This window comes from Astyanax mexicanus, chromosome 5 (assembly GCF_023375975.1).
Source record: "Astyanax mexicanus isolate ESR-SI-001 chromosome 5, AstMex3_surface, whole genome shotgun sequence".
Lineage (NCBI taxonomy): Eukaryota > Metazoa > Chordata > Actinopteri > Characiformes > Acestrorhamphidae > Astyanax > Astyanax mexicanus.
The window spans coordinates 40294131-40307551 of NC_064412.1; the positions used below are offsets into that span (position 1 = coordinate 40294131).

The 13421-nt window shown below is 42.5% G+C and overlaps 1 protein-coding gene across 13 annotated transcripts in view; it reads left to right on the forward strand.

Annotated features, from left to right (window-relative positions):
* baz2ba (bromodomain adjacent to zinc finger domain, 2Ba) overlaps positions 1-13237 on the forward strand; it is a 151900-nt gene extending 138663 nt beyond the window's left edge. For 9 of the 13 annotated variants that reach the window (XM_022675251.2, XM_049479808.1, XM_049479809.1 and 6 more), the window contains 14 exons: positions 166-240; positions 755-983; positions 1101-1163; positions 1292-1436; positions 1865-2658; positions 3192-3456; positions 3955-4110; positions 5075-5235; positions 5398-5699; positions 7282-7417; positions 8487-8633; positions 9209-9507; positions 10180-10323; positions 11662-13237. In XM_022675251.2, the coding sequence (XP_022530972.2) occupies positions 166-240; positions 755-983; positions 1101-1163; positions 1292-1436; positions 1865-2658; positions 3192-3456; positions 3955-4110; positions 5075-5235; positions 5398-5699; positions 7282-7417; positions 8487-8633; positions 9209-9507; positions 10180-10323; positions 11662-11818 (3073 nt within the window). In that variant the 3' untranslated portion in view covers positions 11819-13237. The remainder of the gene's footprint in view (positions 1-165; positions 241-754; positions 984-1100; positions 1164-1291; positions 1437-1864; positions 2659-3191; positions 3457-3954; positions 4111-5074; positions 5236-5397; positions 5700-7281; positions 7418-8486; positions 8634-9208; positions 9508-10179; positions 10324-11661) is intronic. The other 4 variants (XM_049479812.1, XM_049479816.1, XM_049479817.1 and 1 more) reach the window with 1 other exon arrangement.
* The last annotated feature ends 184 nt before the right edge of the window (positions 13238-13421 follow it).

Genomic DNA, 13421 nt, shown 5'->3' on the forward strand with positions numbered 1-13421 from the left:
CTTGGGTTATTCATGCAGCTTTTGCATTTTGTATGCTACAGAGAGTGACAGCCCAACCGCTCAGAGGAGAGCATGTGTAAAAATCACACAGGTGTGTTATTGGACGAGGAGTGCTACTGACACTGACTGCTGTTTGTGTGTGTGTATATGTTTGTTCATCCACAGCGAGATTGATAAGAGCCTGGATCAAATGAATGTACTGAGGAAGGACGAGTGTATCGTGGAAGGAAAGCTGAAAAAGTGAGTGTCACCTTCTGTCTCACATTATTAAATTAATTAATTTAATTAAGAATTAAATCATTAACCAGTAATGGCATTTACATACTTACACACCATTCAAAGGACTCTATAGGACTATAGTTTTCAAATATTTAAGCAATTTACTTCACTAAAGCTAAAAAATGCTGCACTGACCTGTGGAATGTGCATATGGGGTCTCCTGCGTTGAATGTGGCTATAAAGTCATATGTATCTGTATGCATGGACAGTTCTAGCCAGAAACCACTAGTCTCCATAACCACCCACAGCACTGTCTACTGTGGGTGGTAATGAGTTTTATGATGTATTCCTGGTTCACATAGTAACTCTGTTTTTAAATCACAGTTTTCATGCATCTTGGCATGTTCTCCTCCACCAGTCTTACACACTGCTTTTAAATAACTTTATGCCACTCCTGGTGCAAAAATTCAAGCAGTTCAGCTTGCTTTGATGGCTTGTAGGATATTAATTTTGCTGTTGTTATTTTGCTTTACAGACTAAAGACCATCCACGCTAAGCGCACAGGGAAACGTGATGCCATAGCTGGAGGGGAGGAGATTCAGGTCATAGGCACGCCCAGCTCTGGACACAAGCGCAAGAGAAAAGCCGGCGACAGTGACGATGACGATGATGAAGATGACGACAGCGATGAGCCTGGAGAGGAGGACGATGATGATGAGGAAGAAGAGGTGAAGAAAGGGAGGAGAGTAGAGACATGTGACGAGGTAATATCTCACACCTTGTTAACTGTTAACGCCTTGGAAACATAAGGACATAAGTACTTGCAGTCTGTCTTTCCTGTGATCACTGGTTGATTGTATGCACGTGTACTTGTATTGTAGGATGAAGGAGATCAAGCCACCAGTATAGAAGAGCTGGAGAAACAGATTGAGAAAGTATCGAAGGTAAACACACCTGCACACACAAATCCATGCACAAACACGTACAAACGCACAGACACACACAGACAAACACACACACAGACACACACATACCTAAACTAACACATTTCTGTATGTTTGCGGGAATGCAGCAGCTGAATCTGATCAGACGGAAGCTCTTTGAATCCAATCACGCTCTGCGCTCAATGTCATATGGGCAGGACCGGTACCGCCGCCGCTACTGGGTACTTCCTCAGTGTGGCGGGGTCTTCATTGAGGGAATGGAGAGTGGAGAAGGTAAATGTGCATGCATACACTCACACGTGCATCACTGTCACTCCAATGTTTAGTCTTATTAATGTGACCTATATTCAACATATGTCAGTGAACAGTGCTTCACATGAAGTTTCAGTTTCATCCTTACTAGAATCACAGGAACAGTAGAGTTATATGTACTACTAAACTAGCTCAGTTGTTCAGTAAAATTAGCATTTGATAAAACAGTTTTGTTTAAGTGTTTAATTGTGTATTTAAGTATGATCTATGATTCTGTTGTTCTGATACAAATATACATTTTATTTGCTTAAAAATGTGTTGTTACACAGTGTATGTATGAAAGGTACGTACTACTGATACTGACCCACATATAAGAAAACGAATGTGTAAGGACAGAATTATTAAATCATGTTTAAACGAGCTCATCTGTCTGCATGTGCTTTCACTAGGTCAAGAAGAGCTGGAAAAGGAACGAGAGAGGCTTCAGAACTTTAAAGCAGTGCGAGTTAAAGAGGAACCACAGGAGGAGCTGCAACAGCCGGAGGTGCAGAACCAGGTGAAGCAGGAGGAGGAGCCTGTGGATGATGTGAAGCAGGAAGACGAGAAGCTGCCCATGGACGCTGATCAGGAGCGGTGCATAGAGGGGGACGCGTGTCCCTCTTCACCAAAGAAGCTCCAGGATAAAGCAGTTCCACAGCTAGAGTCCACATCTTCTCAGAGCCCGCCTCTAAAAGAGCTCTCAGGCACAACCAGTGAGGTTACAGCACTCTGCCACACCCCCAACGGCTGCCTGGCAACTGACTCCCCTCTGCCAGCATCAGAAACTTCTCCAACTCACTCTACCTCCAAGCTGACGGTGCTGTGCAGCACCCTGGCTGACCCTGCAGCCCCCATACCTCAGTTTGAGGCTCCTCCTCCTCCACAGTTTGGGGTCGCACTGTCGCTCCAGCAGCAGCAGCAGGCCCAGCTTCTGGGTAACGACCAGCTCCTGCGTGTGCTAACGGAGCGCAGTGGGCACTGGTTCAGCCTGCTGCCTCGTTCACCCTGTGACGACTCCTCCCTCATCCAGCCCTCGACGCCTCCGCAAGCCTCGCCGCAACCCAGCAGCACCCCCCACGTCAGGGCCAGGAGCCCTGCACCACCCTGCTCTCCTCACCAACATCTTCATGCACCATCTGCCTCCTCCATTACCCTCAGCACTGCACATGATGGGCTTGGAAATCACACCATGTCTCCTTTGCAGGTAAGCTCCCAGCCTCCCACTCTGTAACAGGTTTCAGTGGAATTTCTCTGGGTTTGGAAGAAACAAAAAAAAACTATCAAATAAAACATGTTTATACTTAATAAATAAATAGAGCTAAATGTCTGCACTCAGTTTGTGAAAATCAAGCAATTTTGAAGCTATAAGAATCTCTGAGCCATTGCAGAAATATTGGCTATGGCCAGTACAAGCGTTTGGAATATCCTGAAGAAGAAAGTCATCACTGGTGTACTAAGTAACAGATAGAACACAATCTACTGTTCGCATAAGACTTCAAAAACAGAAGTACATAGGCTTCACCAGAAAATGATTAGCAAGATAAAAACCTTTAAAAATGTGATGGAAAGGCTAAAGTTTGTAGAATTGAAAGATCTGGATTGGATGACGGATGGATATTCTGACGCTGCCACTTACAAATCTTTTGTTCCTCCTGAAATAGGACTTAAAATAAACAAGGTCTTGTTCACATATAAGTTTTCTGCTGTCTTTATAACTTTTCCTCTTTTTGTCTGTAGGTAAAGCCTGGCAGTGCTCTAATGGTTCTGCCTATGTGTGGCTGGGCTGGTGGAGTCCTAAGCCCCAACCTGCCCATGTGTAGCAGCCCTCTGCCCCTCTACCCACTGACTGAGGGCAGCGCCAGCCCCCTGCTAGCCCCCAGCGTCTCTACCAGCAAGAGTGGCTCTCCTGCACCCCATGGAGACAAACCTCCCTCAGCCTCATCACCTGCAATCGACCTGCCGAGAAACCATGACCACCCACAGCCACATCCTATACCAGAAGGTAACTCATATGTTGTTTACTCTTATGGCTCTTATTGAGCTACCAAAATCTCACCTATAAAACAAAATTGAAATCTAATGCTATATTTGGGCTCTGAGTGGTCCAGCGGGCTGAGAGCTGCCACTATGATCAGGAGATCGCCGGATCGAATCCTGTTCATGGAGCTTGATAGCGGCTACTGGAGCCCTGAGAGAGCACAATTGGCCTTGCTCTCTCTGGGTGGGTGTCTGTGAGCTGATGTATCAGAACAGAGTCGCTGCATCAGCAACAGTTTAAAATGTGTTGGAGGAGGCATGTGCTAGTCCTCGCCCTCCTGGTGTTGGGGCATCACTAGTGATTGGGACAGTCCTAATGAGTATGTTGGGTAATTGGCCTTACAAACTAAAAATAGGAAAAAAGTAAAAAAAGGCTGTAGTTAATGTATTATATGTATATTATAATAAATTAGAGAGGACAGATGCCAGTGTACCTTATTGACTGTATGTGATTTGGTTACAGACATGCTGATGGGTTGGTGGAAGGTGGCAGATGTGGAGGAGCTGCAGGCCCTGATGAAAGTTCTCCACAGCAGAGGCATCAGAGAGAGAGCACTACACAAGCAGATCCAGAAATCCATGGATCTCATCTCACAGACCTGCAACAAGAACCGTGAAGGTGAGAAAGTGAATTAATTAGCACAAAATGGTGTAGACTGTTTTCAAACCACAAGAAAAGTGGTTAAATAGTGCAGAGACTGAGAGTTTAGCATCTACAGTCCTAAAAAAAACTTCTAAGGGGGCATCGTCATATTCCTTCTTACTTATACTGCTGTATATGACTGTTTAGCTGTGTTAGCATCAGTTGTTAGCATGTGTAACCAATGAAATAGAAAGCTACATTACTTTGATTCAGACATGACTGGGTATCCTTCTGCCTTCCCCTGCGTTCACACTGGCAGGCAACAGGTGGCTTGTGTTGCCCAAAATTTGTCTCTTGCGGGTGTGTTCAGAGTAGTACACAGTGTTTCATATGGGCATGTGTTGACGTGAAAGCTAATCTTGCAAGCCATCAGTTGTGTTCATTTATGCTTTCATTTTTTCCAAATTATCCCTGTATTTGTGCAAAGATGCATCATATCCAACAGAAAAAGCATAATCATTTGCTAAATCCTCTCTGTTCAGAACCACACTGCTGGATATAAGAACAAAGTACAGTAGGTATCAATGAGAGGGGAAGGGAGGGGAGCTCAGACGCCCGTGTCTGTAATTTGTCTTAAGAATTTGTTCGGCCAATAGGAAAGAGCCTGTCGCTCTGTTGTCTGCCAGTGTTTTTTGAGGCAGCAAAATCAAAAGTAATCAAAGTAATCAGATAATCAAAGTAATCCTATAATTAATTGTTGTTGAGTCAATCACAAGTAAATTTAAATAAAGTAAAGTAAATGTTGGAAGTAGATTTGGTATATTGGTTAATTTACATTAATAGGCACTTCTTGCTGAGAAAAACATAAAGGTTAGCAAAGATGAAACAGATTATGTTCATATCTTGTATGATATGTTGATAACATCATTATCGTAAACAGGCCAACCCACAGGTAAATTAATGCCTTTATCTCTGTTTATCTGTTTACGTGTGTGTGTAGTGGCAGTGATGGAAGTCTCAGACCTGGATGAGGGTCAGGTCTCTGTAGAGACGCTGCAGGAGTGGTGTGTGGAGGAGCAGGCCATGGAGACAGACATCGCTTTACTGCAGCAGGTGGAAGAACTCGAACGCAAAGTTACCTCTGCCAGCCTGCAAGTCAAGGTAAGAAGCGCATGTGTAAGATGTGTGTCTTGTTTGTTCACTATAAAAATAGATTAAAAAATATAAAAAATCTTATTTCGTTTTCTAGAAGTATTGTAGTATACATAAATGACTTCCCTGTCAGCATGACTTTACCTCTCATTCACCACTCCTTTCCTGCAGGGCTGGGTGCACCCGGAGCCTCAGTCAGAAAGGGAGGATCTGGTCTATCATGAGCACAAGCCTCTCCCCAAGCCCCGCCCTGGGGCGGAGTCCCAGGAGGAGCGCAGCACGGAGAAAGGCCTGAACCGGCGGCCCAGCAACCCGCTGGACATCGCGGTGTCGCGCCTGGCCGAGCTGGAGCGGCACATCGAGAGAAGGTACCTGCGGAGCCCCTTAGGGACAACCATCCAGATCAGACTGGATAATGTGGGTACGGTCACTGTGCCCGCCCCTGCTCCATCCACTAGCGCTGGAGGGGAAGGGTAGGTCATCCACACAAGCCAGCCTTCGTCTCTCCTCCTCCTCTTCCTCCTCTTCTTCTTCTTCCTCTTCGTCCTCCTCTTACTCCTCCACCTCCTCCACTCCCTTCCCCCTCTTTGCTGGCTGGGGGCTGCTGTGCTCATGCGTGTGTTGCATTGATCCATTGGTCCGCCTGTCCACCCCGGGTCCGGGATCCACCCTGTTTTTTGGGGCCGTTCTGTGTTTTTGTTTCGAGTTCGTCCACCCACCTTTTGCGTGCTTCCTGTTTCTGCCTGCATGGGTTTGATTTGCAGTGCACTTGATGTGTTTTTTTGCACCCACCTTTGTTTAAGGTGGAGGTCTTCCTCCTCCGTTGTATTGTGTATGTAAGTGCATGTTGTGTTTTAAATATTCTTTTTTATTTTGAGTGTTTATGGCATTTTGTCTTTTCCTCATAGAAATACTATGGTGCAAATTCCCCGACAGGGATTAAGCCTAGTCTTGGGCTTAAACTGAATATTAAAATTAAGATTTCCCATTTAGTCTAAGACTAGGCTAAATCCTGTCCAGGAAACTGCCCCTGTGTGTATCTGTTTCTCACATGTTGTGTGTGTGTGTGTGTATGTGTGTACTGTTTTAATACCAGTGTCAGTCTCAAGTTTCATGGGTCATCAGTTATAGTCCTGAAGGGTCAGAGTTTTCCAGCTCCGTTGTTTTTTTTTAACACATGCGTTACACACTACTTCTGTACTATTGCCCATATTAATTATATTTTTTAAACTTTATAAACTTTAGGGGTTGTAATTGTTGGGGTTATAAAGCTGCAAAAGTGCCTGATTAATAAATTTTAAAGAGTTTTAAATTTAGATAAAGTTTGAATTTTATTTAATTCTACATACTGGAGCTATATAATCAGGAAAATAAGTATTTGAACACCCTGCCACTTTGCAAGTCACGGAGAAGACCTGTGTGGAAGAATGTGCGAAAATTCAAAAACTACAGGAAACGTTTGAACCCTGTAATTGCAAACAAGGGCTACTGTACCAAATATTAACATTGATTTTCACAGGTGTTTAAATACTTATTTGCAGCAGCATCACACAAATAAATTATTTTAAAAATCATACAATGTGATTTCTACATTTTTTTAGATGAAAATTTCAGACCCCTCATTGATTTCTAAGTGGGAGAACTTGCAAAGTCACAGGGTGTTCAAATACTTATTTTCCTCACTGTAAAGCTGTTTACATCTGGAATATTTAACAGTGTCTTACATGCTTCTGCACTATTGTGTCTGTCTTATGCTGCTCTGATTGTCCTTGTTTCTGTACTCATACAAGATGATACAGTTATATAAATTCATATTGCATGTCAAGTCAACACAGCTACATTCACAGATACAGTCGTTTTAGTGCAATTCTTAACACATCAACAAAACATGCAGAACTCTGGCCCTCCAGGACCAAAACTGTTGACCCCTGTTCCACTCTCACTGTGTGACTGTGAGAATGTGTGTCTATAAATCATACCTCTAGGGCTCTAACCCTATATATAGGTATACACCTGCCTATAACCCCTCTCTTCATGTGTGTGTGTGTGATGTAGGGGAGATGAGGAGATTGCTCCCGGGATGAAGGTTTGGAGGAAGGCTTTGAGCGAGGTGAAGAACTCCTCACAGCTGGCCATGTGCCTGCAGCAGCTGCAGAAGTCCATCGCCTGGGAGAGATCCATCATGAAAGTGGTGAGTCCGTGTCACGCTGCACTCTGAGCACTTTACACCTCTCCTGGACACTCCAGAGCTCCTGCTGAGCGAGCCTGCGACAGCAGCAGCTGTCCTCGTAGTGAAAACTCTAAGGTGAAGATGTGCGAAACTGGAGCGCTGAGTGTAGGCCTGTCACTTAGGCGGTAAAAATATTATGATCACAATATTTAAAAATTTTCACAATAGATAATATTTATAATTTATAATATTTATTAAATTCATTTTATATCGGTTGGCATCCTTAATATGCTTAAAAAAAGTATATTGTCAATAAAATATTGGAAATGTATCACAATAAAGAGAAATGCCATGATATTGGCCATCTCCACCTGTCACAAAAACAACTTTTCGGCTGTGAGCAGTGAATGCAGCGCAGACGGTGCGCGCATGGACACAGTGTTTGTTCACAGCTGTGGTAATTATCGTTATCTGGCTAATATATCAGTTTAAACTGTGCTTGCTTTATCAGCAGTTTAGCTCAAATAAATGGCTTATATTTAATAGCTGGATCCGATCGAGACCGGATCACGTTCTCACCACAAGCGAACCGCTCCAGAGTTCGTTTGGTACAGAACCGAGAACACCTCCTCTAGCTGGTCTCGGTCCGGTTCTTTTGATCCGCACCGAGTGCGATTACTGTTTTCACACCTGCTCAATCGAACCACACTAAAGTTACAAACGGACCAGAAAAATACGGTAATACACGTCAGTTTATTGTCCTATTTTTTTTAAGGTACATTTATTTATTTGCGTTTAGTGTTATTCTCTTAGCATTCAATGTTTATTGCAGAAGTTTGGCTCGTCCAGACTGAAATACATCTGTACAAATCTAATTGTAATCCAATTTAAACCACTTCCAAAACCACCTAGATCCATTTAGCAAAAATTAGATTTCATGTGGTTTCTGGCTGGAAAAACTATAAAAAAAATCTGGATCTGGATACAATCTTGACTTGACTAAATTTGATTTGTCTGAACAAAATCTTACTGACATAGACATACACAAGTGTGTATGACACTTCTAATGTGTGTGTGTGTGTGTCTGCAGTACTGCCAGATCTGCCGTAAGGGAGATAATGAGGACCTGCTGCTGCTCTGTGATGGCTGTGATAAGGGCTGTCACACCTACTGCCACAAGCCCAAGATCAGCACCATCCCTGAGGGAGACTGGTACTGCCCTGCCTGTATCTCCAAGGTAACTCTGCCTCCACCCTTCATCACACTCTGTGCCCACACACTCTGATCTCAGAGCAGCACTTACCCAGGAGAGGAAATGTTCTTTGTTCAAAACTTCAGCTTCTGTAGCAGTCGGTTCTGAAATACTGCGGTGGTTCTATCTGTTTGTGTAGCTATTAGTGTGACGTTACTCATCAGGAACAGTGCTGCAGTAGAATAGGACTCTCTGGAGCAGATGAACTTGAACCTCTTTATATACATATATATGTATATAAAGAGGAACTTAACCACCCAGCCAACTCAGGATAAGATGCAATAGAAGGGACAGACTCTGGATTCAGAAAATGTTTAAATATTAAATATTTCTGCACTGTATTAACAGAAACGTTAAAAACGTATTGCATTTTACTCAATGGTGTTTTTGATGACCCAGAGGGTTAACTAATAGTAAATAACCCTGGTATTCTTTGACCTGTCATTGATCTGTCATGGCTTGATCATGATGTCTAATTTTAAGAAGCTGTTCACATTGCTCTAAGCCTCCTACTCTTTAGTAATATGAACCAATTAGATTTTCTGCATTACTTCCTCAAGGCAAGCGGCCAGTCTCCCAAGAGTAAGAAGGCACAGAATCGTATGCAGTCAGGTGGAGGGGGCAAGAAAACTGCAGAGACGGCCAAGAAGAACAAGAAGCAGTCTGAGGCATCTGAGGAGCAGGAGGCGGCTAGTGGCGGCAGCAGCAGCAACACCAGCAACAGCAGCCCAAAAAAGGCCACCGCAGCTCAGGCCAAGAAAAACCCACCCACACCTCCCGCCCCTAAACCCGAGAGCCCAGCCTGCGTTAAACGAGCCAAAACAGCCAGGGACAACAACCGGGACCTCGGCCTCTGCAGGTACGGCAGACCCATTTTGCTTAGTAATTAACAGACGAGTTGAATCAGGTGTGTTTTAGTAGACAACTTCTAAATTTTGCTGAGTTGGCTCTCGAGGACTGGAGTTGTTAACTGCTGTGTTTGAGGTTCATTTGTTTCATTATTAGTTTTAGGACTGGGCAATTAAAAATAAACAAATCTAGATTTTATAAACGAGTCTCAAATACTGTTTTAAGATTTGTTATGTGCCATTATAGTAAGAGGATCATTTAGAGCTAACGATATGTTTTATTTTTACATTTATTTCCTAAAGAGTCAAAACCACAGTGCAAAAAAAAAAAACTTTAAAAACATTACACATTATATCTGCTCCTCAAAACAGTACCAATTGCATTTCACATAAGTGACATTTCCACCTTTTTTCATTACGAACTGGGAGGTGCCGTCAACCAAGTTAAAAAAGTGTTTCGTTTTTAATCACTCAGATAACTGAGTTAGAAATCTCTATATAAATCCACACATCATGAATCTCAATTACTCCAATTTGAAAGTCATGTTAAAACTATTGATCAGATTAAGCTAATTATTTGCAAAAATCACCCAGCACTAACCTGTACACATTATTACTGTATTTTTGCTGCTTGGGTATATTTATGTGTGCATTGTTAAATGATATTTTCACTTTTCATTCAGAATTCTCTTGGCTGAACTGGAGCGTCATCAGGATGCCTGGCCCTTCCTCACACCAGTCAACCTCAAATCTGTCCCTGGGTACCGCAAAGTCATCAAGAAACCCATGGACTTCTCCACCATCCGCGAGAAGCTTGTTAGCAGCCAGTGAGTTTCACCACATTACCTCCATTTGAACCACAAACCTAGCTTATTTAATGTTTAAATTGCTACATTACCATATTTTTTGCACTATAAGGTGCACTTAAAATCCTTTAATTTTCCCAAGAATCATCAGTGCGGCTTATAATTGGGTCTGTCTTATGTATGAATTTTACCAATCAAGTTTAAGTAAGCAGCCGTAAAACAACTCCGCTGAAGTACAGCGTTTTATAAAAAAGTTTCAGTTTAGTTCACCAGCACTATTAGCATTTGCTGCTAACCGCACTAAGCGCCAGCTCTTTGGCTTGTAGCCTGCTGCTAATCCTGCCTATCACTGCTGGAGCAGTATTAGCATTAGCCGCTAACCGTGCTGAGCGTTAACTCTTTGGCTGTTCAGAGGTGAGTATTATTGGCCTGTAGCCTGCTGCTAACCCCAGATAGCACTGCTGGAGCAGTATTAGAATTAGCCACTAACCACAACGCTATCTCTTTTGTCACTCAGATGTGAGTATATCAGACTGTAGTCTGCATGTTTGCCATGTTAAAACAAGCTACGTGGGACAGACTGCTAGCTGATATCGCTCAGGCTTACGGAAACAATCAGGGTTCCTCAGTGTAGCTCTATCGAGTGGCATTAGCCGCTAACCGCTAGTGGTTTGCTGCTAATGCTGCTCCAGCAGTGCTAACCGGTGTTAGCAGCAGGCTACAGGCCGATTTTACTCGCCCCTGAACCACAAAAGAGCTAGCGCTCAGCATGGTTAGTAGCTAATGCCAGCTTAAGTGGAAATCTGGAAATCTAAGCTTACCTAAGTGCTTTACTCAGCCAAATAAACATTTTTCAGGAGAGAAATCTGTGTAGATTAACATCCAGCGTTTGTTTGACTTTATTTTTTAGAATTACAGATTTGTTTACTTAACATTTTTTTAGTTTTTAGTTTTACAGATCTCACCACCCAGCAGAAAGACTTGCTGAATTTAGAAAGAAAAACATTGCGACACCCCTGTTCCTTCTACTATTTACTAGCATAGCATAAAATGTGCCTTATGTATAAAAACAGACTAGAAAATAAATGTTTATTGATAATGCGCCTTATAATCCGGTGCGCCTTATAGTGTGAAAAATACAGTATATAGGAATACTAAATAATAAGTATTAACATGTTCATGTAAGTTTTTTGTTATTTCCAGAGGACAGTGAATGCAGTTGTTATATAAACTGTACACTGACTACTCTTGAGTCATATCCCTCGAAAAGATATAATAAAATACTTGCAGAAATGTGAGAGGTGTACTCATTTTTGTTGGAACACAAACTCACTCACTCCTGTGTTTCTCGATCTTCAGGTACCAGAACCTCGAGACGTTCATCATTGACGTCAACCTGGTGTTCGACAACTGTGAGAAGTTCAACGAGGACAACTCGGACATTGGCCGCGCGGGACACAACATGAGGAAGTTCTTTGAGAAGAGATGGACAGAGCTCCTGAAGCAGACTCAGTAACTGAGCTGATTAAAAAATGGGCCTAGAACCGAGACTGAAACTTACTGTCATTCGTTTCAACTTTCTGTGCGTGTGGAGCTCCGAAACCACCTGCAGAATCACAGCAGCATTTTGCCATTTCTCCCAGCAAGCCTGGGTCCTTTCGCCTAGCCTACACAACACGGGACCAGCTCGCCACGCTGGCCTAAACCCTAAACAGTCACACACACAACACCCAAAGAGACACAGGAGAGAGGGTGTCTTTGTGCAATACCATTACCTTGTAGAAAAGAGTAAATCGCACTGAAACCTTCAACCCCACCATCAGAGCTGTATCTAGGAGAAAAAAAAACACTTTCCACTACCTGTAAATATCATTGTTTTTCTGTTTTTTTTTACTTTATCGTTAATATTATAGTGAATGTATTTAATTTTTTTAAATGATTATTTATGACAAAAAAGGTCCATTCTTCATTTTCTATGAAAAGGAAGAAACAGCAAAACTGCTTTAAATCTAATGGAATGTTTATTTGTATGTGTTTTTTCCTCTCCAAATATGAAACCAAGCCAAGAAAAGAAAGAAAACTGTTTACACTGCTCTGTGCCGCTAGGCATCGGAGTGCTCCTCCCTCGGAAGCAGAGCTGACTGCGTCACTGTACACGCGCCCGGATGAGCAGTGGTCCCCCATGTGTACATACTGTCTATTAATATCAATATATTGAGTCTTGTTTGGAATGATGTGTAAATATTGTTTCAGACATTGGATATTGTTCATGCCTTAGACCGATTGTAGCATTTGATTTTAGTCTTAAAGTGACTTATTATTGTTATTATTATTATTATTATTCTTACACATTTATTGTTTGTACAGTATATACATATCCTCTACAAACACTGTGGTTTCCTTAATCTTGGTAGTGCCTGCCCTTCCGAATAGGGTGTAGGGAAGTTTTTTGTTTTGTCGTTTTGTTTTTTCTTGATTTCTCGTTTTTGTAAGGTTATTATTTTCTAATATAAAACACCCCCCGGCCTCCTCCACACAACAGCATACTGTACAATACTCGTCCGTATTCCATTCGAGAGCTGTTGGGAGTATTTTTCAGTATCCTGGCCGTGCGGCTGCAGAGTGACAGACACAGCAGTCTTTCTGTAAACCACTTTCTGTCCGAGACCCCCTCCCCGTACCCCCTGCTCCACCCCCCCCACCCCCCAAACCCCCCGTGCGTCGTGGCCCACTGGAGGCAGCTAGAACAGAGGTTTTTGTACCTGAGTCAGAGTACTTGAAGTTATTTTATTTAAAGATATTGTGGGAAACAAAATGGTAGCGTTCTTTTGTAGGAGCATTATTTTTCACTAGTGTGTATGTGTGTATGTATGTGTGTGTCTGAGAGTGTGGATGTGTGTGGCACGGACCTATTAAAAGGATGTTTTTAAAGCCACTGGCTGATACTTTGAGTCTTTTCTTATTACTCTGATGAATGATGAGTAATATCCTATAAAAATAAAAATGTATAATTTTACTGAGGAATAAAGCCCTTTATTATAAAGCTATAATCAACAGTCAGTTATCAGAATTTAATCCATTCAGTATGTTTCAAGGCTCTGCTTACATATGTTAGTTAG